This window comes from Strix aluco, chromosome 2 (genome assembly GCF_031877795.1).
Source record: "Strix aluco isolate bStrAlu1 chromosome 2, bStrAlu1.hap1, whole genome shotgun sequence".
Taxonomy (NCBI): Eukaryota; Metazoa; Chordata; class Aves; order Strigiformes; family Strigidae; genus Strix; species Strix aluco.
Window position 1 is genome coordinate 39,840,507 of NC_133932.1, and position 12,847 is coordinate 39,853,353.

General features: G+C 38.2%; 1 protein-coding gene across 3 annotated transcripts in view; it reads left to right on the forward strand.

The window, feature by feature from the left end:
- The window catches only part of PDXK (pyridoxal kinase), a 53,786-nt gene that overhangs the window by 18,283 nt on the left and 22,656 nt on the right, over nt 1-12,847 (forward strand). For all 3 annotated transcript variants that reach the window (XM_074814469.1, XM_074814470.1, XM_074814468.1), the window contains exons 2-3: nt 3,798-3,852; nt 11,197-11,301. In XM_074814469.1, the coding sequence (XP_074670570.1) occupies nt 3,798-3,852; nt 11,197-11,301 (160 nt within the window). The remainder of the gene's footprint in view (nt 1-3,797; nt 3,853-11,196; nt 11,302-12,847) is intronic.

Genomic DNA, 12,847 nt, shown 5'->3' on the forward strand with positions numbered 1-12,847 from the left:
GAATTCAGGAAGAAAAGGCAAAGAGGTGCATCAGGGAATATAAGGTGAAACTGTCAGTATCTCAATAGAGGCATTTGTCACACAGGTGGACCTGGCAAAGTGCTACTTGTGGCTTCTGCTGTATTTTTTAGCAAAGCGTAGAGACAACTGCGCGCTTCAGTGGACTATGATAAACCATTATTGGCTTGAATTTGTTCACTGGTGACTGAACAGCACAAAACTACCCTATAGATCTCACTTTACCATTTCATGTGCAGTCTTTGGTGAATTACAGCATTTTTCTCATGAAATAAGGAAAGGTGTTGAGGTGACAATTGGACTGGCACACATATATATGTATTTGTTTAAGAAACATGAAGAGGTTTGTTTCTGTATGTGGAAAAAACATCAGTAACTGAAGTGGATTGATTTTAAATCTATGAATTAAAATAAGTAATTTGAATGTGTTTCATATTAACAAGCAAAAAACTTGATATAAATAATTGGGTTTAGTTTTGAGTTGAATTTGTACTTTCTCATCATTCCAAAGGAAAGGTTGATTCTTACTGGTTTATAACATTGAAAAAGTTGTTGATATCCAGCTAAGTGCATCATTTTGGGTGATATTTGGTACATTTGTTTACAAATAGGAGAGATAGACTTTATTTTGTATGATTTATCTGATTCAATATGTTTTCTCTGATCTCAGTTTTATAGGTCCATAGATAGGAAAATCATTTCTAATTAGGTGGTTAACTTTCACTTAAGATATATTTAACCTCTGGTTTGGGTAGAACTGTTAAATTAAAAAAACCTCATAATCAGTGCTTTTTGTTAGCTCTGCCCAAGAAATTAAAGATATTTGTATATATTAAAAAGAGTTAACAAGACATCTTTTGAATACAGCTCCCTTTGTAGTCAGGGAAAGTATTCATCATACAATGACTCAGAAGCTGTTTCTGATATGTGTGGACCTTTAGATATGCAAGGATGATAGTTACTAGGACTGGTTTTTTAATCGTTGGTTGAAGGAGGAAGATAATATTTCCTTATCCACTTTAAATGATCAAATTGTTAATTTTGGTTTGTGTAGCTCTTTTTAAGACACAATTTTCTCTGTAGCCATAGAAGAGATGATTGCTGTCAAAAGCTGCTTTTAGCACTTAAATATACACAGTTTTCAGGTTATTTTCTGATGACTAAATTTCACGAGACTTTTCAATTCATACTGGTTGAACTTAACTTCATCATTCTTTTTAATTAGTTTAATAATTAATTTATGCTAAGCCTAGACCTCAACATTTGTAGCTCTCATTTCAAAGGTAGAACTAGTTATATTTTCTAATTATACTTTGTTTTTTAAATGACATTTTATGTATTTTAATTACTCTGTTTTGATAAGAATCTTTGTAGAGGGAAATTCTTTGAAGAAAACTGTGACTTATTTTGAGGGTTGTATCAGAAATAGAGAATCGCATAATTAGGTGTGTTAGAGTAGTCATGTATGTTTATTCAAAACAAAACTTTATGGCAAATTAGTAATTGTGACAGAGTAGACTAACACCAAGTAAGTGATTGTTATGGAGACCTCTAAAGGCTTTTTAGTCTGTTTTGCACTAGTGAGAAAAGTGTGAATATCAAGTTCCCGTGCTGAATTTGAGCTGTCGGTGACTTTTCCTCAACTATTCAAAAGCACTTTCTTTAACTCTCTTTTACCAAGTGTCCAGCTAAGCTAACCTGACATCTAGTTGTCTTCGAGAGGTCGCTTCCCTTGTATTTTCCCTTCTGCTGGTTGAAGCAGATTAACTGGCCAAAACAAACCAAAAATCCCTAATCCTACAGAAAAGCTTGTTGAGAAATCAAATGATAGCTAGTACTGGTGGAGACAGCAAAGGAGGACTGCACTTTCTGGTGACCATCAGCTGGTACAGTGCTTATCTGTGTTGTAGAACAGCCCTCCCTACAAGCAGTTGTGTGTGCTCTTCTTCTCTAAAGCACTAAGTGTAAACCTGATTCGTTCATAAATCACAGTAAGTGTATTCTGTAGTGCCAGGTGTTAAACTGTTGGAGAGACGTGATCTAACTATTGGACAGAAATGGATTAATTCACAATTGTTGCTAAGATGTTTGAGGGGAAATAAGAACTTCTTAGGTCTGTTCATTGCAGGGAGGGGAATGGAATATGGGATGACAGTCTGGTTAGAGGAAGTATTCTCATTTATTTCTTTGAAGAGCATGTGCAAACATCAAGGTCATAACAGTATTGCTGTGTTCTCACCCCTTTAATTCCTGGGTCTTTAAAATAAAATCCACCAAGGTGAAACAAGAAACTGGGGTGAGAGTAGAAGCTGAGGTTAATTTTAACTTGATTAGGTTGAGACAACCCAGCATTCTGTCTATCATTAATGTAAGATTACTTTGCTTTCTGGTTAGGGATGAACAGAAACCTTTATTATATATTGAAAGAAGCAACTTATTCTGTGAATACTTGTGTGGACTCTGAGCTGTGAAATGACAGAAATGCAGTACCTGCAGGCAGAAGGAACTACCTGTTGCAGCATATACGTCCATCTTGTAACGGCCCGGGGTCTGAAATAAAGGTCTTATCGCTTAATGGCTTTCATGTGTGTGAGAGAAAGTACATGCACAGGGAAAATCCAATGTCTGGCATCATACACCCAGATATTTTTAATATATATGAAGGGATTGCCTTCGTGATAAAAAGGGAGTTGCATGCGTCTCGGTGGAAAAACGTGACTAGCAAAAGCTTCCTTTGTTCACGCCCCCCTCCCCAGCAATTTGCCTGAAAGTGGATCATAAACAGCGATGCATCATTACTATTATCTCCTGGTGTGACTCACTGAGCCATATATAGCAGCTTGTCTTTTGAGTAGAATTCTTACTCAGAGCAAGTAGGATGTGGAAACAAATATTAAATGTCAGACTGTTATGTCACTGTTGCATTAAAATTTCTTTCGTGGCAGAGAAAAATGTCTAAAAATGGCTTGAGCAGCAATGCCTGTCTGTATCAAGCAGGTATTGTCAAGGTAAAAATCCTCATTGGTTTTCTCCTGATTCGATGCTCTTATTTTCCTAACATTTATCTCTTTTTGGGCAACAAGACTGTGTTTGTTGATTGCACTAGCAGATTCTTGGATATTTCAATATTTGGATTGCTGGTAATGCAAGGTAGCAGGTGGCTTTTGGAGCATGCTTTAGGCTTTTTTTACTTTGTTTTTAAGAGCTCTCTCCCTTTGATTGCCTAATCATGCCCCAAATTAGTTCTCTGTGATTTCTTTCTATTCTTTTTTAGTTGTAAAGAAACTGCTAGTGACATTCAAGCATGGCTCATAATGTTAATCCCTTTTAAGATTCTCCTGTCCTCCTTTTAGAAAGATTTGCTTTCTGGAATACTAACAGCATCTTCCCTCTGTATTTTGCATTAATTTAGTACCTTGAAATTTAGACTGCTTTTCCTGCCAAGAAAGACTAGCCAAAGCTTTCTTCAGGGCTTCAGTGATTGCTGGTGGACCAGCCTCTCTGTCCTTATCCCCAGATGAACTCTAGCCTGAGGATCCAGAGCTCTGTTTTTCTGGTGCTGTTGCCAGTGTCACTTTTGTTCCATGTCCACTGCTGTAGTAAAGCACTGCATTGTTTGTTTATGTTGCATGTATGTTTACTGAGCTTTCACTTTAAAACAGTGCTCAAGACTTTCAAATATGCACTGGGAAACAAGAATCTTTTCTGTGTTTTGTGGTACTGATGATGTATGAACAAAGCTGTGTTAGTAAAAGAAATATTCCTGTGTTCTGTTACAGGTTTTGGGATTTGAAGTTGATACTGTGAACTCTGTCCAGTTTTCAAACCACACAGGTAAAATTTTACATGTGTCTTCAGATACCACTCCACAGTCACTCAGCATTACTGAACACGTGGCTCACCTCATCACATGACAGTGGAAGGACATCGGACTTATGTTTTCACTCACATTTTCAGAATATAGGACAGAAATGTAATGTTTATATTTTAAGTCACAGAAGTCTGGATTTGGGATTAGGGCATGATATAACATGGTAATGTCCTGTTCTGCTACTTCAGAGTGTGAGTTTCTTTTGTTAGGCAGTAATCTAATTAACTCGGACTGTGAAATAACACAAATACACCCATCTATGCAGGCAGGCCTGTGAACAGGGGAATCTTCAGTACTGTTTTCTGTGTGTTACGGCCATTTGACACTCAAGCATATTACCAACCCAAACATCAGAAGAATACTGAGCTAGACACACAGTTTCCTCTGTGTGCCCACCCAGATGGCTAGCAAGTATTCTAAAATTACATTCTGGAAGGAGGGAGTGGGGTGTTAATACATTTGGGTGTATTTTTACTCAGGTTCTAAGTCTGAATGTGATGCACTCACATAATACTTTCAGACTTCCTAACACTCACTGTGCTAGAGGACTTTATTTTTGAGAAGAAAGCTGAAATTTTTGTGTAGTTTAGCAGAACCTTTCACCCATAAAGGAGCTCAAGCGACTTGCTGTTTTTGGATCAAGGGACACACATCTGCTGTCATGGCAGTGGCAGGTTGTTTGAGGGGTGATCTACTCTAGATAAAGAAATTCTAAGGGTGTCTTAAAAAAACAATCCAGGAACAAATTCTGTAAAAGAGCAAAAATTGTTACTGGCAAAGGAGGAAAAAAAAAAAAAAAAAGCTGAGATAGTTTCCTAGTATCTCACAGATACAGCTCTATGAATAAACTGCTAATTTTCAGAACAGAGAGCAGACCAGGAAGCCTCAAAAGGTTAAAGATATTCCTATCATACAAGGAATCTGGTGTCACCCTGGGAAGAAGAAGAGAATGTTTCAAAGGTAGTTAGAAAGCCATCTCTGTTTGCTGAGGAAAAGCATGAAAGAGGTAATAATTAAACAAGGGGCGGGGGTGTTTCCTGGCCCAGGCAAAAAGCTGCTTATTTTGTTGTACCCTTTGGCACAGTACAAAGGTTCTCTCATGTTTTTAAGAGATACTTAGATGTGACTTATGTTTCTTTAATGTATTTAGTTTTTGAGTTTGGGATTTTTTGTTGTTTAGTTTTTGTTAGCTGGGTAAAACTGTTGTAATCTTCCAGAAACAAAGCAATTTTTTCACATGAAATAACTTGGCGCTCAAAATGGATGAGCACCTGTCATTTGTTGGCTTTCAGTTTCAAGATTAAATCAGCTTTATAGGGCGTTAAAAGAGCTTAATAGAGGTTTTATTGGACCGTAAACTGAATGTGTCTGAAGGTAGGAAAACTGCATTACCGATAGGATGACCAGTTTCTTAAAACAGAAAAGAAGGAAGATTTTTTTTTTTTTTTTAAATAGTATCACAGCTGGACAAGGGTTACCAGTGCTTTGTTCAAGGTTTGTTAGACAATGAAGATAGTAGAAAGAACAACAAATTAGTGATTCTTTCCTTCCCCCCCCCCCCCCCCCCCCCCCCCAGTCCTAAATGAACATCCCAAAACCAAAAATGTCTCAAAGATCACAAGTCTTTAAAATATTTGGAACTTTTATTTTGTCTCCTGCTGTTTAGGAGTCACTTTTTTTTTTTTTTTTTCTGTAATCTTGATCGTCTTAGTGTATTAAAAATCCCAAAAGATTGCTGCACATGACTTTGGGAAGCAGAGCTTTCGTAAAAAATCACAATACAGTAAGTGTTTGGCACTTGCCAAGCATGAGTAAAAGAAGATTATATTTAGAAGTGTTGGTCACTTAGCTGAAAGAGGAAGGAATGGAAAAGAGAGGAAGGGCACGTATCCCCTCTTATGGCAGGTCTAGTTTTCTAGCACTGCAGTTTTTCCATTAAATCCTTTCCACTCTTTCTTAAATTGAAGGATAAATTCTAAGCCTAGTGGCTTTGCACCTCCTCTTTGAGAGAGGCATGTAGGAACATGCGGTGTCCTCACACAAAGACTTTTCCAAGCTTAAACATTTACGCGTGCCTGCACGCCAACTTGCACTAGTACCTGAAAATCAGTGTACCACTGCAGGGATTAATGAACACAAACTGCCATGCTCAGCTGTGGTTTGTGTCTGGAGCAATGCCGCGATACACAGGAATTGTGTGCTGGATGAATGGGTTTCCTACAAGAACAAGATCTTAGGAGGACCCTTTCCATGGTCATCATTAAAGCTGAAGGGCAAATTTCTGTTTCAAAATCTAGCTGTGAATTTCAGTTTCTAAAAGAATGCCACATACCAGAGGGGCACAGATAGCAAAGTGTGTGAAGTTTTGGACATGGCGTTCTTTCTTTCCCCAGCTTTACAACTGGTCTTGTCAGCCAAAGATAAAATGCAGAGAGAATTTATGACTAACAGACTTTCTTTGGTGAATTGTTATTGTGGTTTTTTGCTCTGTCTTTAAATTAGTAAGATACCACAGGCCTATTTCTGCTGACTCCTGCTCAGAAAATTCAGTGTTTTTTAGTCTCTGATAATGCTGAAATTTGGAAAATGTGCTTTAAATCAGTCCCCTGGGGAGAACAGTTTGTCATGTTGCTTGGTGAAGAACTTTTATGATTAGAGTGACTCACCCTTGAATGGCATCATGCTCCATGTACAAATAAAAGAAGCTGTCATGCAACCTACAAAGACTCTGTGCTTTTTATTCTGTTTTACTGCAGAAGCGTTTAATTGTCTGATATGCAAAAATAAAAATCTAGATTTTTTTTTTTTTTGTATCGAGTTTTTGGGGTGCATTTTTAATTCTTTTGTGATTTGCATTTTTGTTTTTAAATGGTAGGTTAATGGTAAACATACTTTGCCATCCAACTTCTACCTCTGAAACTGCTCTAGGACAAATAGCCTGGGTTTTTTTCCTGTTCCTTTTTATTTTTAAGTAAAGCACTTTTGATTTCCACTTAGTGGGTGTGTAGTGGGTAGCTGGGTTGTCTGGTAGGTCTGATACATGAGAAATTATAATTGTCTCGTTGATGTGATTCTTCACAGTCTACTGCCCATATGCAGTCATTCACACCTGTGCAATGTGGGACAAAAAGATCTCCCCTTGTGGCTAACGCTGGTAGTATTTTACTCCCACACTGACCAGCTGTAAAAAATCCAGTGGAGAATTTGGTACTGTATTTCTGGTTTTGTTGAAGGCCTCCTGGTAGCTGAAGATTAAGAAGTCATGTGTTTAGACCAGGTTGTCTGCCAGAATTTTGTGACACATCTGGTACCAGATTGCCTGCCATCATGTGCCTTAAACACTAGATCTTTCTTCCTTTTTCCCATGTAAAATACTTGGTTACTGAAGCCACCTGGAATAGTTTTGCAGGGAGCACCACAGGAGGAACTCAGACCTCAGAACAGAATGTTCTGGGTTGGAAAGCAAAGAAGTCTTACATTCCTTGCTATGCTTAAATGGTAGTTTGTTTTTTGTTTTGGTTTTGTTTTCTCTTTTCTGGTATGCCTGGGATTTTTATTCTTTTTTTTTTTTCTCCTTGTTTTTGAAAGTAATTAAGAGGCTTATAAATACATTCCAAAGGAGAAAAAAAATGTACCAGTGAAGGAAGGCAAGAAAGAAGAGAATGTAAATTCATCTTGGGTGCAGTATTAGCTGTCTCTCTTGTTGTGTTTTTTTTTTTTTTTTTTCATACACATGAACCAAGACATTTCCTTGGAGACTGATGAATACTTTTATCATTTTAGAGGGATAAGTGACAAGAGACATCATATTTTACCTGTTTTTCATTCCCTTATCTGCTAAAAGCAAATATGTAAAATTTATTTGCAATGAAAAGCCGTAACACAGATAAGCAGAAGGGATATAAAGATGTTTAAATGTTTATGTTCATCTGTGTGTTTAAAATTATTACTAATATGGGAGACTAATGCAGTCATTCTGAGCAAAGTGCAGTTTGAGAGCTGTATCATGATTTGCAGTGTGTTCTCTGCTCTCTCAGTCGAGCACTGAGTGGAATTATTTGGTGGTTTTGTAACCAAAACAAGGAGGACTCACCTTTCTTCCTCTGTGGAAGATACAAGCCAAGATCTCATCTTAATATCCGAGATAAAAGAGTAATAATTTGATACAGCTGCTATGCTGAACCAGCTCTCCAAATGGGATGCAGTTGTTTGCCAAGTACAAACTTGAAACTCATTCTTTAGTTTTCTTGGCTGTGGTTCTTGTATAATGTGTGCAAACAGCCACGTACAGTGAGACTTTGAACTTCTGTATTGTTGATTGCCACAGTGGAAATAATACTGCAGAGTAGGAATTATAGTAAGTGGACAGTTAAACAGAAGTTTTTAAGTTTTTTCTTGCTGTTTTTCAGATATTCATATTTAGTGGTGTAGGCATAGGGATAACATTTCTAGAAGCTGACTTTCTTTTAGGTCTTGCAAGGCAGCTCTGGGCCTTCAAATGTGCTCATTGCCAGCTGAGTTCTTAGGTCTAGCCAAGGAAGACAGGGATTCTGTGTTATCATCCTTAACTCCATGCCACTCATGCTTTTCCCTAAAGCCAATTGGACCTCACATGTTTAAGTTTGCTTGTTGGCACTCCCTGCTAACCAGCTTTGGGATGAGGGCTATTCAGCAGTGTTTTGACCACACAGTATCTATCTGGATTTTTTGTCTTTTACCATTCAAAGTAGTTCCCCTCCCTCTTCCTGGGACCCCAAGGTGTCCATCCTTCAGTTAGTGAAACCCCTTTTGAACATGAGTAACTGGCTTTTTCTCCTGTCCCTCTACAGAAGCTGCTTTTTGGTTGTATATTCTACCAGAAGAGTAGGATAAATGCAGGGTCATGGGATTTGCTCCGTGTTCATCGTGTTACACGAAGTTACCCTGGGGAGAGAGCTTAGGGTGGTTTCCATCTTGCTGCCAGTTTTGATTTTGTTTGTTTCTTCTTACTTGAACATAATTCAACTCCTAGTGAAATCACAGTTCTCTGCAGATCCAGTGAAAGCATTGCCCTTTTTCTTCTGCCTGAATAGCTGGGGCTTCCCCGAGAGCTTCCCTAGGGCTTTGTTTTTCCTCCAGCATTTATTCCAGTGTGATTAGACTTTAGGTTATATTACATGTATTAACAGGTAGCAAAAAAGGATACTCTAGATATGCTTGGAAGTAACTGCTACAGAGTTCAGACAATGCCCCTGCCCCATGTGGGTAATTTATCAATTCCTGAGCTAAGCTGGGCTGCTACCTAACATTTTGTTTCTGTACTTACTTCCCTCCCTCAGTTGGAGGGTCAGTGTGACACAGACCCTGCACATTGACTGTTTGACATAGAAAGGTGAACGCACAGTTAAACAGTGAATGTGCAGGGTCCCTCTGGAGGAATTGCTTCTGAGAGTATCTAGAGTGCTTGGACAATCTCTCATAGTTATTTTTATGGCAGTGCGTAAGGTGAATGACTGCTCTTTTGCCACCTGACCTTGATTCTGGATGAAAACTGCACTCTGTTCCATTGATGGACACAATGGCATAAAAAGGACTCAGTTGTGTCGCTGTATGGGCTGGCTTTACAGTGCTAATAGAAGTAGAGATTTGGGGAAGAGAAGAGGGCAGATTATTTCTCTCTGAAGCTGCAGATGTGACAGAAGAAACATCTGCCTATGTGCTAAATAAGCCGACTGCTTGTAGTCGAGGGTTTCTTGTATATTTGGGGCTAGACGTATGCCCATGTGTTAGGCATTGCCATTTTGAATATCTCTATGTTCTGCAATGGAACAGCCCTAACATACGGGAATCCCTCACTTTGTCCATTTCTTCACAGATACTTCTTAAAAAGCATTTGCTAGGGAGAGAATTGTAGTGCCTGATATGAGTCAGTCCCCCAGCCAGCTGGCAGCGAGTCGTGTTTTAGAGGCTAGGCCTTTGTGAGCTGAAGAGAACAAAATGATCCATCTGCTCACCCTACTGTGGGTGTATTTGCATTCATAAAAAGGAAAACTGAAAAATGTGCTTATCCTAGGCTCTAGGCACCTTTTGGCAGTTACTCCAATAACACAGTTTAGAGTGATAATCAAACCAACAGCTTTTATCACAGAATTTTCTAACTCCAAGAGCAGGAGTTAAAACAAACAAAATACCATTGTCTTGACATGGGAGTGGTGTGGAAGAAGATTCCTCATTTAACTTTTTGCTTTTCCTAATTCCAGTTAATAAAAAGAAGCTTTTTAACAAACTCTGAATTCATGGAGGTTGGAAGAGTTAAATTGTGTGTGCTTCATCTAATATCCTGGAGGAAGCCCCATTCTTACATACAAGGGAGTGATGGCTGTCATCTAGATGGGCAGGCTTTGATGTCAAAGGTGCAAAGTGCATTTACATTTTTGAACAAATGTTTTGAGTCTGTCAAGGAAGATTATTTTAAATTTTTTTTTTTGCCCCCTTGGAATTGGCTGCCATGAAGCTTGGTCCACTGTTTGCTGAAATCAGTTCAACTTCTCCCAAGTAACTTCACCTTCCATCCGCCTCTCAGAATAAGAATATTGGCTTGTAGTTCTTAGAGATCATTCAAGGATAAGAGTGTATGGATTTTATTTGTCTGTTTATAGTGTCTTTCTGATACTCATTTGCCTCCTCCAGGATCCTCAGCGTTAAAACTGTGCTATTTTTGGAAGAAAATCTGTCAGATGATGTTGTATGTTTAAAGAGAATCCATGACAATGTTCTGCTATGCTCACTCTTTGTTACATGCATGTCTCAGTGAACGCTGTATCTGATGGGTGCAGCAGTGCTGCATGCCTGTGTCTAGACAGATCCACAAGCCTGTTTAAGCTTGTCATCTAGCTGTCAATCCTTCTCTTTTTCTTTTTTTTTTTATAGTATAAAATAACAAAAATAGATTATACTGACTCCCTCTTCCAGTGAAGTCTAAAACACGTTTGTCCCCCTCCGCACAGGAAAGGGATGGTTGTATAGGCTCCATGGGAAAACTTGCAGGAGCTTGTGTGTGCTCTGCTCAATTTGCTGATACATGGACAGTCTCAGACTCCTGTGTAGTCACTCTAGTTCCTTTGGGAAACAGAGGTGCTAAGAAGTTGTTGAGCATGTTAACTGTTCTGCTGACAGCAGCTTTAATTCGGCAACAGTGTTTTGCAGAAGAGAAGGTGGAAATGCTTTCTGGTGCTTATACCTGATACAGTCCCTCCAAGTGTATAATCTGTGTGATCCTGAATAAAAAAATCTAGCTCTTGAAAAATTGTCTGGTATTTACTTTGCAGGTTATGCCCACTGGAAGGGTCAGGTGTTAAATTCAGATGAACTTCATGAACTGTATGAAGGACTTAAGCTGAACAAGGTCAACCGGTATGATTATGTACTCACAGGTAAGAACTTGTTCCTTGGAGTTCCCATGAGATGTAAAGAAGTAAAAACCATGTCCTTCCTTATTGCAAACCAAACATTTTCCATCCTTTGATTCCTCCTGCAATAACATCTGTATATTATAGTCTCAACTGCTCACGCTGTTTAATTTGAAACAGCCAGTGTTCTCCAGCCTGAAAGTTTTAATTGGGTGAGTAAATTGATCCTCTTGTATAGTTTACAGACTTGTATAGGCCAGTCTTGTACAGTCTTAATTAACATTTGGGAGTGCCTCTACTGAAAAAACCATGAGGCATGTCTGAGTATTATTTTTAAATTTATTATGAAGACATGAGTTTAACCCTTTCTCCTAAATTTCCACTACTGACACTGCAGTACTATAGCATGATTTGATATACAGTTATCAGTCATTGTTTCTCCTAATTGATCTTTAAGGGATAGTGCTTGGGATACAGAGCAAAGTATAAGCAGGGTTGGATTTTGGTTTTGACTCTGTCATCTCTCTTGATTTTTCACTCTCTTTGTTACTATGTAGGTCCTCTGAGTGATACAGTTCTGCAGGACATAATGACTGTGCAGTGTTTTCCTTTGCTTGCCACTAGGTGCAAAGTGTTTATAAATATAAGCAAAGAGAACTTCTTGTAGAATGCTTTGTAGTGCTTTATAGAAAGGATAGATGCTATGTGCAATTTTTGTTAAAAACGACTTCTCATCCAATTCCTGCTTCTCAAATGTAGATTGCCAGTTGGGTTTCACCTCTGTAAGAGCTATGCTTCTGGTTTAGATTACATTATCAATTTTTTATAGCAGTGAGCAGTCATTTTTTAAAGGTAAACAGAGATATATCGCCAGATTTGACTGATTTCATGGTTTCCACATGTAGGAAAGTGCTTTATACACAGGGAAAACTGGAGACTTTAAGGGTATGGATTATAACCCCAAAGCAGTCATTCTGGCTTGAAGGGTGCGGCATGTCTGAAGAGTTGCTGTCAGTTCTTTTTCAGGGAATATCTCCAACGTAAAGGAGACTAAATAGAAAATAGACTGAACTAAGGTTAAGAAATTAATTTCAGCATAAATGGATTCTTTGTGATTGAGAAATAGACAAACACCCTTTGTTTCTTTGAAAGAACTCACAGAGAGGACATTTCCAGGAAAAACACGCTGTATTGTAGGAATTTTTAGGAGATGTTAGTATGCAAATTTGTAAATAATATTTGAGTAGTCTTTTAGCTGAAATGTTCCTTTTTTATTTACTTTTGACTCTTGGAAGAGACCCCAACTCCTTTCCCATCACTGTCTTGTACTGGCAAAATGGACGTAAGACATTAAAAATGGTAGAAGGAAAAATAGAAATCTTCAGCAAAAAGAAATTTTGGAGAAAAAAAAGCAATATCTATTAATACGAATTTTAAAATAGGATTTGTGGGTAGATGGGACAGTGTGGTCATGTTTGTTTAAAAATATGTTTCAGTGTAGCCATTTTCAGTATGGACAAAAAGAAGGCATGGGTAAAATGTCACTAGTTTCTTAAGATCTAATAATACT